At 36.7% G+C, this 14026-nt stretch overlaps 1 protein-coding gene across 2 annotated transcripts in view; it reads left to right on the plus strand.

The window, feature by feature from the left end:
• Positions 1-14026, plus strand: part of cdk16 (cyclin dependent kinase 16) — an 82877-nt gene that overhangs the window by 10915 nt on the left and 57936 nt on the right. For both annotated transcript variants that reach the window (XM_056464052.1, XM_056464053.1), the window contains exon 2: positions 12295-12476. In XM_056464052.1, coding sequence (XP_056320027.1) covers positions 12356-12476 — 121 coding nt within the window. In that variant the 5' untranslated portion in view covers positions 12295-12355. The remainder of the gene's footprint in view (positions 1-12294; positions 12477-14026) is intronic.

Consider the following 14026-nt stretch of genomic DNA (forward strand, 5'->3'; position numbering starts at 1 on the left):
ATTGAAAATAGTCAACCTTTCAAACACTTGCGGTAGATATTGACCATTGGAAGTAGATCAATATACTGAAATAAAAGCCTCAGCAACTTCTGGTTCATCTGGCTTTAACCATGGTTAATATGACCAAAATTTGGACGCTGAATTAAAGATGTTCTACAGAAAACAGGCTGCTCTTTTTGCTGCTTGGCTTGGCAGGTTTGTAAACTAATCCACATAGGCGAAGACCAAGCCGTCACTGTCATCCGTTCAAGCCCCATACAGCTTTTATTGACCTATAGAGTAGATAAATCAGCCCCAGTCTGCACCATATCGATGCAGATCAGTTAAAGAAACATTGTGGCTCTGAAACCAAACCCTGCCAGTCTGTTTGCTGGACAGTTGAGATGGGGTGGTCCAATGTTAGCTGACTACAAGGTTTAGCATTTTTTAAATTAGCTTTTATTTTTCGATCCTATTTTTCAATTGGCTATAAATTTCTGTTTAGTTTTAGTTTGTTTTATTAATGGTTTTGCAATTTTATGAATACATTTCAATTCAGTTTTAGTTTCAGTAGTTTTAGTTTAACAGAGTTTACAACATGTCCAGTGTTGTCTAGAGCAAAGTTTAGTGTTTGTGCCGTTTACATTAACTCTTGTGCAAACCACTTAGTAATAAAAGTAAAATAACACTCACTGTAAAATATATCTGTTAATGAACAGTTTCCGTATTTTGTGGTTCACAAGTGTTTTCCTTTTATTTGCTGTTGTAAATTGTATCATGGCACTTTGATCTCTGCTCTGTTGATTTTTGATGTTGAAAATTCAACTCTACAGTTTAGCAAAGTGACTTTTGTTGACATTTTAATAGTTTGAAATAATATAAGAAATAATGAGAAATAAGTCTGTAAAATAGCAGAAAATGTACTAGCAGTTTATTACAAAGTATTTGTTCTGTAATATACATCACCAATCTAGATAATACATCACGTAAAGCTATTAAAAATGTGACTTTTTTAAGCAAACAAGGAAAAAGGTCCCGTAATCAAAATGCAGCAGCACGAGTGGTCTTTGATGAACCCAAAAGAGCACATGTCACTCCGCTACTCACCCGTTTGCACTAGCTGCCAGTTGCTGCTCGCATCAAATTCAAAGCTCTGATGTTTGCTTACAAAGCGACCTCTGGCTTTGCTCCATCTTATCTGCTCTCACTTCTGCAGATTTATGTGCCCTCCAGAAACTTGCGTTCTGTGAATGAACGTCGCCTCGTTGTTCCATCCCTAAGAGGGAAGAAATCACTTTCCCGAACTCTCGCATTCAATCTGCCCAGTTGGTGGAATGAACTCCCTAACTACATCAGAACAGCAGAGTCACTTGCTGTCTTCAAGAAACGACTAAAAACTCAACTGTTTAGTCTCCACTTTCCTTTCTAATCTTAACTGCCTCTCTGGCTATACCACTAACTGTACTCTTTCTCTCTCTCAAAAAACAAAACAAAACAAAACAAACTTACATTACTAATGCTTTGCTTCTTAGACTTTACACACCTGAAACTTGTCTATAGCACTTATTCACTGCTGCTCTTATAGTTGTGTAAATTGCTTCCTTGTCCTCATTTGTAAGTCGCTTTGGATAAAAGCGTCTGCTAAATGACTAAATGTAAATGTAATGAAATTCATAAGCATAAATAAATGGGGAAAAATTAATCACAAAATACAGAAAACTGCAAATTTACTAATATTTTTTGCAGTGTAGTTTGAACAGAGACATTGCCGAGTGCCACTAAGTGCCACTAACCGTACATTCACACTAAAAGCGGCGAGAGCGTCAAAGTAGCTGGAAGTCATTCATTTTCAACGAGAGCCGGCGGCGAGGAGCGGCACGTCTTCGCCGGTGTGGGCGTCAAAAAGAGTTGAAATCAAGTTAACTTTATGGTAATGAACTATGATGCGGTTTGGCGGCAAGCAATCTGAATGAAGAAGTCCACCACTTGAGAGGAGTTTAGAGAACACAGTCACCATGAACTATGGTTTCTACCACAGTTGTTTCCAAGGGTTTGATTTTTGCAGTCGCCGGATTTTCAATTATTTGCAATGTTTTCTTACAGGAACATATATTAAAGTTACTGGCGAGTTACTGATGTGCATTGATGTTATGTATATTGCTCTTTAAAGAGCGGGAATCTCATGTGACAGTACAAAAAATTGCTTCAGGCTATTTCAGACATATGGACATATTGGATGATTAGCAAAGCCACACCGCATGGAACTTAATCTTCCATTGTTAAATGAATTTGATAAGAAGTGTGCAACATTTTCAAGCTAAAAAGCATGTTTTATGCAGAATCGAGATCAATATGAGATCAATGTAGCGAATTTTGATGCTCTCGCCGCCTGAGCTGAAGGCAGACAGCGTTGTCGCCAGGGCGGCCAGTGCGACCTTTGACGCTCTCGCTGCCTTTGGTGTGAACGCACAGTAAGACATTGCCGAGAGCTGAAAACGGCTCTTAACCAGGCATAGACCACTGCTGCTCTTCTCCAGGCCCACAATCCCTCACCAGGCCCTGAATAAACAACCGTGCCTAGTGTTGAGTACACCCTTAGTTTTAGTTTTCGTTTGCTGTCCTGCATGTGGTTTTGAAGGTTCACTGCTGCGGGCAGTAATGAAAAGCGATAGAAAGAGTCTTAAGAAGTCATCAACCCTGATTAAGCACCACTAAGACATTGCCGAGAGCTGAAAACGGCTCTTAACCCGACGTAGACCACTGCTGCTCTCCTCCAGGCTCACAATCACTCACCAGGCCCTGAATGAAGCCGGTGTGGAGTGAAAAATGGGTTTATTGTGAACAGGTGAAACATTTACAATAACTGTGTCTTGTTTGTCTTAGATTACTGAAATGATTGGAGAATGGCTAAATTCATCTTGGCAACGGAGCAGCTGATATAACACACTGCTTTGTCAGCCATTCAACCACATGGCACGCAACCATGGCTTCCTTTTGCTGTTAGATGTGACTGATTGTTATTCGGAATGCAAAACACGATGAATATTATGCAAAGTTTACCTTAACAGTTATTCTCTAAGCTGTTATAGGCATATTGTTTGGCTTTAAACAAGAGCGAGGTTTGTGGATCGGCCTGTATTTCCTGTTGATTAACTGATTTGGAAGATTAGATTTAAAGCCTTGTTGGTACATGTTGAGTTTAGTGGTTTAAGGGTATAGCTGTAGGCTTATGACGGTATTTTTCTTGTTGTGGTTAATTGCTGAAGCTTTCGTCAAGGTATATGGTATTATCAGAATATTGACACAACAAGAAAAAGTTACTTTAACAACATTAATAACATAATAGCTTTACATTACGTCGCTTTTAGAACAAAAATACTTGATGTATTGTTTTATAGATTATGCAGTGCAGTAAACAAATGTTTTAAACAAAATACCTAGCTAAATCATGATACAATAGTACAATAGGTGACACTTTACACTAGCTATGTTTCCATCCACCTATTTTTATGCGAATTTTGGATATACGCATAAAGAACGGTAGATGGAAACGCCAATATTTTGAAAATGCGCATAAAAAACACATGCACATATCTGAGTAGGATAAACTTTTTATTCGATAAGAAAAGATGCGTATAAACTATGCTGTAAACACTTTTACCGAACAATTTCCAGTGTGTGCCTCCAGAATCAAGAGCGTCTGTGCTCCGCGTCTCATGCCTTCAAACGTCACCGCACGTTCACTGCGTGTTAGGAGTGCCTTATCAGGCGCAAGTCATTTATTAAATAAAGAAAAGATTCACGCAGCTTCTCTTATCGCAGCAAATTCTGTTTTTACTGTTAATATTTGGTGCCAGATATTCAGGAAGTGACGATTTTGTTCACTTTGACATGTTTGGTGGAAACGTTGCTTTATTCGCACATATTTTATGCGATAATCCAGTTTTGTGCATAAATTTAATTCACATTTTTGAATGGAAACATAGCTAACGTCTCATTAATAAATGTTAATTCATCGATTAAAATCAACAGTGAGAAAAAGGCAGATTTTCAGAGGCTTTTTAACCTAGATTTTACCTTCAATTTTATCTTGATTTTGATTATTGAATGATAATTTTATTTTCATCGTGATTATTTATTTATAATTTCTTTTCTCTCATAGTTCATTATGTCATTATTTGTTCTGTAAATACACTCTACTATTAAAGGTGTTTTTAATGAAAGAGCATCTTTCTATTTTTTATTATAATAATTTAATTGAAGGAATCAAATTATGGTCATTTGATGAATACTTTAAACTGAAATCAAAGCACAAATTTAGTAATAAAAGCTTAATAATACTGTAAGTGTAATTCCTGCATGCCGCCGGTTCAGCACTAAGCATACAGTAGTCTCTTTAGGACAAAGTGTGAGAGAGTGAAACCAACAATCCTTGCATGCATGAAATATTGCACATTATGACAAGTTTTGCTTGCTAACTACACTGAAAAAAATTATTCAAAGATGATTCCTTGGATTTACTCAATTGTTTTTTACGTTAGGTGGTTGTAAACAATTTATTTGGGCTGAATTTAAACAAACAAATTAAGTTGAACTTTATTAAATTAAATTTGTTTGTTTAAATTCAACACAAATAAATAGTTTGCAACAGTTTTGCATGCAACACTTTTTTTTCAGTGAAAAAACGTGCTAGATATAACACAGTTTTTCGTTCAGAATTGCAGTATTATAATGTACTGTAATGTTTTCTAACTGGCGAATGACATGAACTAGTGGGTTGTCTGCTGTCATCTTTACGATTTCAGGAGGCATGGCTTTGAACGGCAGGGGTGGGTCTGTGTTTCAAAGATATTATGCTAAGCGGTGAGCATTTTGGCAGATCAGCTACTGCACCTTTAAACAAAACATCAGTGATCTAATTAACGTACAATAGCTCTAAAATTAGTCAGTTTCAAAGAATATTTTAGCATGCAGTAGGCCAGATTAACAAGTGAAAATGTTTCAACTATTAAGATAACCAATTCAGTCTGTTATGAACACCACTGCAAATACAATGTGAATATTCTTAAAAAGCACTTTCAAAGTTCAAATATTTAAAACAGTTATATATTACAATAAATAAATAATAATAATAATAACATATAAATAAATTGTTATATATATATTACTAAAAGTAATTCTATTTAAAAAAATTATAGAGTAATTATTCAGTGTTGTGCATGTTCATTATCGTGATATATTGAGTAATTGAATATTACCGTATGCCTTCAGATGCCTTGATTGCTATTGCCCATTTATATGCACTTCTTTTCATATCTCCTTTGAACATGAATATTTTTTTAGTCATCTTGGATTTCAGTCGTGTGTTTCCGTGCTTCTCCCTTGAGGGGGGGAAAGGAAACACCACTCTCACTATTTCAAGTATTTCAACTATTCATAGTATTTTTGGTGCTAACCTTCCAGTGGTTTGCATTGAAGAGCTTTAAAACCCTTTGGTCTTTTCACTATGTGCAACTGCATGCTTCAGATTGAGATGAAGTGATGTGATCCTTCAGCATCACTTTCAGGAACCCTTCCAAATGTTGTGCTTTATACATAATGTGCTTTAAAACCCCCTTGTATTTTACTGCTGCATGACATATTTTCTCCAATAACTTTTAAATAAATTAGGACTCATTGGATTTTTATTCTTAAGAGTTTTTTTGTTGCAACTCCTGCGTTGAATCTTTAAGAAATATTTCTGAAGAACCCGCGGCTTGTTACTTGTTTAACATGTTAAATCTGCTTTGGTGCAGAGACCGCGATATCTATCTGCACAGGAAACAAGTGTTTGAAATCCTTTGCTTGAGCAGAATCCCGTCCTCAGGCAACTTGTTTAGTGGGTCACATTAAGTCCGAGGACCCAAAGCTTGGATTTGCGCTTCAGATTGTTGCTCATCTTTGTGCCAAAGCATGCGATTAGTCTAAGAGAAAAGCAAAACCTTCTGGCATTTTGGCTCTTCCTGAAGAGTAGCCCATGTGTTTCCCAGAAACACTGAGGATGAGTTTACTTTTCTCTTTTAGTTAATGTTTAGAGTAGAAGACTACCTTTGTATATACTGCTGTTTAGGTAATTATACACATGCTGTTATAAATGCACTGTAATGTTTCTTTATTCATTCATTTTCTACTGGCGGCTGACTGGTTAGCATACAGTACTATTGTACCCTAGTAGCTGATTTGTAGGCTCACAGTGAATCTGCACGTGCAGAATTCTGCAGATTTTTAACCCATCATTGACTACGCTTACATGGACATTAGTAATCAAATTATTTGCCTTAATTTAAATAAGACAATAATATGATTAAGGTGTTTAAATGAGCTGCTTTTTGAATGTTCTTTTCATGAACTTGTTTTACATGTTATAGCACATAATTCAATGTCATTACGTCACAGCGCTATCCACGTTTCCTCCAGAGAGGAAGTTCGGCAGTTTAACTTGCATTCAGGAACATTTCATGCATGCCCCTGTGACAAACAAGATATTGGATGCGCGTATAAACTGATGGAAGATGGTTGTTTTGATGGAATTTGATTCTGCTTGCTGAATGGGTAAAAAAACTCTGCATTTTGTGATGGAGGTGTCTGTGGTCCTTCACTGACTTGGTAGGTGCAGAGAATAGTGTCAAACAGCCATGTTTGTATAGATTATCTTGTCGCAAAATGCGGTGAAAGTCCTGTTCGACAGTAATAGTTTGAATGCGGCGTTTGCATGTCTGTACTGCACTTCAATAATGCGACTAAATCGGCATACTCCAAGTCTTAATTCTATTTCTGTTTAGTTTGATTATGATCTTCAGTGATTTTTGATTAATCCGATTTTTAAATGGTAGACTCTTCATCAGAGTATTGTCTTAATCATATTAAAATCGGATTATTGGTGTCCATGTAAACGTACTCATTAAATCTTCTTATTTACTTGTGTGTACATTCATATTTATAATTTTTTAAAAAATAAATTTCAGTAATAATATTGACTGATATGAAAATGTGCATATGATTTATAGAACAGTTTGTAAAGTATTATTTTCTGTCTTTTAGTGGATATATTAAATGAGAGACTTGCTTTGTTTACCAATTAAGTGGATCTAATTGAATTTGCATTGTAAACATTTAAATAAAAGTTAAAAAGGGATTATTTTTTATTTCATATGTTACGTTTTTAGTTACGATACTCCCATTCCGCATAAATCCGCAGATTGTTTACAATATTCTGCTCAGAAATAGCAAAAAATGTCCACAGATTCTGTTTGGCCCTACTGTTTGGCCTATTAGTGTACTAGCAAACCAGGTACTAAAGCTAATATTTTGTCTCACATTATTATTATTTTATTATTATTAAATTATAGGTTGATGGAAACTACTCTCACCTATGGTCATGAGCTTTGGGTCAAGTGGCCGAAATGAGTTTCCTTCGAAGGGTAGCACTCTTATGGATAGGGAGAGGAGCTCTGACACCCGGTAGGAGCTCGGGGTAGATCCGATGCTCCTCCTCATCGAGAGAAGTCAGTTGAGGTGGCTCGGGCATCTGTTTCGGATGCCTCCTGGACGCCTACCTAGGGAGGTGTTCCAGGCATGTCCCACCGGGAGGAGGCCTCGGGGAAGACTTAGCACACGCTGGAGGGACTATATCTCTCGGCTGGCCTGGGAACGCCTCGGGATCCCCCCGGAGGAGCTGGAGGAAGTGTCTGGGGAAAGGGAAGTCTGGGGTTCTCTCCTAAGACTGCTGCCCCCGCGACCCAGCCCCGGAAAAGCGGCAGAAAATGAATGAAAAAAAAAGGATATTATTAAATTAAATGATAATCAATATAACCAGTGTTGCGGAAACACTTTGGAAATTACTGCATTACAATATCAAGTTACTCCCCCAAAAAATTAGCCAATTCCATGACTTTTTATGATAAGGTGTTATGTTACTTTTGAGCCGCATGTACAGATTGAGTTAAGTGCATGAATTCAGCATGTTATTGCTTGCTTTTTTAAAAATAATGCATTCCTTTACTCTTTACTAAGAAAAGTAATATTGTTACGTAATTCGCGCCAAGGCTGATTTTTACTTCTGCGTCAAGCGCATACATATGGTCCGGCGTAGCCTTTGCGCAGTCGCATAGCCCTCACCATGGCTGACGCCGACACTGACACGCACCTTTCAAAAAATGTAGCTACATGTGACAACGACGCGTAGCGCAAGCTCTGTCATTGGTCCGCTTGGTAGCTGTGACAAGTGTGGATGGTGCTGAGAGCTGCGAGCCTAATAGAGCGATTGTTTGCAATTGTGGAGTCCCGTGAAGGAGCTCCAGATGGAAACTTTAGTTTTGTATTTACCTTATGATTAAAGTTGTTGCACGTCCGCCGCTTCCCGCCGCTGAATGAGCGAGTTTGAGCTAATTGTACATTATGGTAGCATTTAGAAAAAACGAAATCCCCCTGAAATAACTCTACACAAAGGAACATATACACCTACTGCCAGCTAGCGTTTCGGAAGTGTTATTGCAGAGCAACACAAACAGAGCGCAGAAGTATTAAATGCACGACTATGCGCAAGGCATGTGCCGATCACTCAACGCTGAAGTATAAACCAGCCTTTACTTGTAATGCGTTACGCCCAACACTGTATATGCCTATACACTAATAATGATGACAACAATAATACTTCACTTTTATTTATTTATTATTTTGGTGGAAAATGGACCATTGGATAGACAGTTTTATGAGCTATTTTTAAAACGAAATTCAGAAGATGTGCATTTTCACTTCCAGTGGTAACATTTTTGTTTAATTATCCTCTGTGTTATTTGAAAATTATGCTAAATCACTGTATATTCTATGGCATTGTTAGAGGTGACAGAGTTGTCTGGTAGATCAAGCTGATTCATTTGTTTGTCCGTGAAGTGTTTTTTGGCACTTTTGCCTTGTATTCAGCTCCTGCTAGCTGCTGGTAGCTTAAGCTATTCACCTGGTAGCTTAACATTCCACTAATTACTAATTAGCCTACAATCGTAACATATTTGCATAGTATTTGCAGTTACTAAACTACCAGAATGTTTCCATCCATCCATCCATTCATTCATTCATTCATTCATTCATTCATTTTCCTTTGGCTTAGTCCCTTATTCATCAGGGATCGCCACAATGGAATGAACCACCAACTATTCCGGCATTTGTTTTACACAGTAATGGGGAAACTCCCATTCACACACACAATCATACACTAAGGCCAGTTTAGTTCATCCAATTCACCTATAGCGCATGTCTTTGGACTGTAGGGGGAAACGGGTGCACCCGGAGGAAACCTACGCCAACACGGGGAGAACATGCAAACTCCATGCAGAAAAGCCAACTGGCCCAGCCTGGACTTGAACCAGCAACATTCTTGCTGTGAGGCGACAGTGCTAACCACTGAGCCACCTGAATTTTTTACTTGTGCTATTTATTATATAAAGCTTCCACTCCTGAAGCTAACCAGAAAGTCTCGTAAATTCACAGTCAATACAGACATCTTATTATTGGAGATCATGTCTTATACTATTTACTGTGTTGCTAATTACTCATTGGATTTTCTCATTTTATTTAAGGTAAGTGGTTGGAAACTATTTATATAAGCTAAATTTAAACAAACAAATAAAGTTGAACATGACTTAATTTAATTTGTTGGTTTAAGTTTCGCCCATGTCAATTGTTTTCACCCACTTAAAATATACTGCACATGAAAGGTCAAGTGGAGTGCATTGCAGTTTTGGTTTTTGTGGTTGTGTTCAGCACATGTAGTACTGGGTCACCTGGCTGTATTGTGCATACTACAAATAAGCATGAGTAATATGTGCTATTCTGAGAATACCCAGTCTCTCACTGACGTCCACTGAACTGAGGTGAATGAATGTTCCTGCTCGAGTCTGCAAAGACTCTCTAAGAGTTCAATTATTAGTCAGTTTGCGCCAGTCTCCCAGTTGGATTCCTCTCATTTCCAACTTAAATAGACATGAATCTGCAACGTCTGCGATCCTTTAAGCATTTGATTTATAAATTAAAGCAGTCACGCTTAGATCGATGAGTGTGAAAACGTTGTTTCTATTTTTTCTTATGCGTGCAATTACAGTTGGCTACATGATTTGTTTATTTTAGGTGTGATCCCTCACCGTGAACCATTTTCAGTTTCTGTCTCTCACTTTGATGTCCACTCTGTAGAGCGCCGTCCACTCTAATAAGGTTTTCTGCTTAATTTGTCCTCCGAATCTCATCTCTTCACCATGTTATAAGCTAATACTTATCTCAGAAAAAGAATATATTAAATCAGGGGTTTCAATCAGAGAAAATACCCCTTTGTGTTTGCTTGCAGTTGCATTATTGTAAAGCATACTAACCACAATATAATTTACAAAACCACAGGAAAGGTAATTTCTTCCAAAAAAAGACTCTAGCTCATTTTTATGGGTGTGTGCATTGACATATTAATTCAATTGATTTGTTTAAAACAGCTGATTTAAACGAAGCAAATGACACTCAACATGAATAATTCATGAAATTGTTAATTAAAATTATTACTAGGACATGCTTCGGAGACATTGAGACATGCTTCTGTTTAATTGGCACATTTAAAATGTAAGTCTATTGCATGACATAGGAATGGCTCGATACCGTAATATTGGTTTCGGTATGATACCTCAGTGGTCCCCAACCTTTGTGTTTCGTAGGTTCCTTGGTGACCATCAACAGTTTTCACAGAGGATGACAAGCTGACAAAACATTGCTTAGTTTTATTTTTGGGGAAAATTACAAACTCATTGTTTGGGTGTTGTGTGTTTGTCTGAGAAAATAAGGCCCAATCCCAATTCTATTTTTGTGGGACCGCTATGATGGTGTGGAGAGACCCCCCTCATGACTGTGAAGTGCTTTGGGTGTATGGCCATACACAATAAAAGCACTATACAAATAGATACATTATATTACTTACAGGAGTTATTATTATGGATTATAGATAGCAAAATTTAGCGGTTTGTATTATTTTGTTTTAAAGAATGACTGTAAAACACGAAAGCTGTTATGAATACTAAAATGGCTAGCTATCCCTTCCCCTTAGACCTACGCCTTCAAGCTTAAGAGAATTGGGACACCTCTACCCCTTCACATGAATGTGCAAAAAGAGGGGTAAGGGGAAGGACTAAGTGGTAGAATTGGGTTTGGACCTTAGTCTATCGAAATGTGTATATTCTATACAAGCTGAAGCTGATCAGTCAATTCTTGTCATGGGTGCTCTCGGTATTCATTCAACTGTGTGCGTCTGGAAGGCGCGAGCACGTCACACAGCTTGCGCTTGCAAGCCACGTACCTCCATTGGAAAAAACGAACTTGCGAAAAGACGTGATATATGAACTGCCCTTAAAAGGCCCCTGTCATTTGCGATCTCCAGCAGTTGATCTTCTTTCACAGACACGGTTGATTCACCTGATTTGTTGACAAATTGATAGTGGATCCATTCCTTGGCAGTTTGCGGGTCCTTCACTGCACCTTTTCCTCTTCGCAAAGAAACTTTCCAAAGACGTCTGTTTCTTAATCATTTTGCAGCTTGTGGGTTAAATTTGGGTGCTCAAGTAACCGAGATGTAAGCGAGAGAATACAATCATTTTTCAAAATAAAAGATTTTTTCAAAATAAAAGATCGTTCAGACTCCGATAATAAATAAAGCAGAAATAATTCATGATTTCTTATGCGACCGGTTTGTGGCCTGGTGGTTGAGGACCACTACGATACCAGAATGTAATACCTCAGTATTGATGCTAAATTGATACCACAGGAAGCGCTTTGATTTTGATTTTTGGCTTGCAATGTTTATAAAAAAAGTTAATGGAGATAAAGCGATTATTGCATCATAACCTGCCCCCTTTCAAGCAGTCATTGGCAAATCTCAGTTTCACGTGGAAGTCATGTAATGTGACTTTTGGAGCATGTGGCGTGCTTGATTAATTGAAAGTTAATGCCTGTTTTGAAAATACTTTTTTCTTCTTCCAATATTTAGTTTGAATGTTAATGTATTATTTTGCTGTTTCTAAAGATGTTCGTTGACCAAACTATTATCATTTAACCGTTTATTTAACATGTTTTCTTCAAATGCACCAGAATAAATGACCTATATATTCATTTTTAAAATGGGACGTACTCATTTATGCTGCGCTCTTTGTATATACAGTATATAGCAGAAAAACAAAATATTGCTATGTCATTTTTGTCTGGTATCATGCAGCTTTATAATGTGAAACATTATGCTTGTGTGTTTGACAGGGCGGGTTGAACAGTGGCAGCCCCTCCACCGGCCTCATCTCGGCCCCCTTTACCCCCACTGATGGACCGCATGAGGAAGATCAAACGGCAGCTGTCCCTGACGCTGCGGGGGGGTAACAGCGGGGACAAGAGCCTGAGCGAGACCATCAGCTCTCAGGACACAGGAGCCCACAGCGATTCCGGTACGCCAGCGTTCACTCTCCTGCAGCTTCACATAGAAGATGCTGGATTTCTAAAGCTGAATTCAACATGTAGTGCTTCACAGAACATGGATGCAATTGCATTTGATCAGTGATGCACAGAAAATGGCCCATTAAAGGGATAGTTCACCCAAAAATGAAAATCTACTCGTTATTTTACTCGCCCTCAAGTGGTTCCAAACCTTTGTGAGTTTTTTTCTGTTGAACACAAAAGAAGATGTTTTGAAGAAAGCTGTAAACCTGGAACCACTGACTTCCATAGTATTTGTTTATCCTACTATGGAAGTCAATGGTTACAGATTTTCAACATTTTTCAGAATATCTTCTTTTGTGTGTAAAAGAAGAAAGAAACTCATTAAGGTCATTTTTGGGTGAACTACCTGTTTAAGGCTGCATGATTTGGGGGAAAATTTTTTTAATAATACATAAAAATTTGACTAAATAAATTGACTCAAAACAAAATGTGAAATGTTAATGTTTCAAGTTAGAGTAAAATTGAAAACAATCTGAATCATGATAATTTCATTTTACATCTTTAAAATCACAATAGTAATGTTTCTGCTTGTCTTAATGTCTTTAATTTCAAAACTTAAAGCATCAGACTTTTATTTTGACACAAATCCACAGAGAGAACATTATGCTTTCTTTTGTTGATAAGAGATTATTATTATTATTATTATTAAAGTCACTATAAGAAATGTTACATTTGTATTATGCAAATTTAAAGTTACAAGTGTATTTAAGATAAAAATAATAATAAAAATAAACATTGAACATTACACTTGAAATGACAAAACTAATGTTATGGGCTGGTGTTAGTGAACTGGGCTGGTGTTAATGAACTGATGTTTAATCATCAAACTTTAGTTTTTAGTTAAACACAGGGAGACATAAATCAGAATTAGAAAGTATAATATTGTAATATGAATATTTAAATAAAATATATTGGATTTATTGTTTAAATTTTTTTGTTTGTATTAGTTTGATATATGCGATTAATTCTGCTGTGGCGACCCCTTATTTAAAAAAAAAAAAAAAAAAGCAAAATAACCGTAGGAGAGCGGGTCAGTAGTTTATTGTATATTATTTATGCATATATAGTTTAATATATACAGAGTAAGGGTAGTAACAAATTTATTACAGTCTGTTTTTTTAATTATTCATTTTTAAATGTTAAATAATGAATGTTTTTTTTTTCTTAGCAAATATTCTTTGTTAAAAAGCACACAATATTAATAATAAAAGCAATAATTACTTAAAAAAAAAAATTAAATTAAAAATTCTACAAATTAATAATAAAGAAAAGCATTTCGTACATTTTTATATTTCATTAAAAAATATTATATAAGAAAAATAGAACGGATGTGGAAGTGTAAGAACCCTGGAAAACACACTGCCTGTGTTTATTTAATTAAATGAAATGATGACCTTTGAGATTTGATAATCGCACTAAGCCATACCATAATTTCAGTTTTATTTAGATTAATCCCAGAGCCCCAGTGTATTGTATTATTAGCTTATCAGTAAGCCTA

Source organism: Danio aesculapii, chromosome 8 (genome assembly GCF_903798145.1).
Source record: "Danio aesculapii chromosome 8, fDanAes4.1, whole genome shotgun sequence".
NCBI lineage: Eukaryota > Metazoa > Chordata > Actinopteri > Cypriniformes > Danionidae > Danio > Danio aesculapii.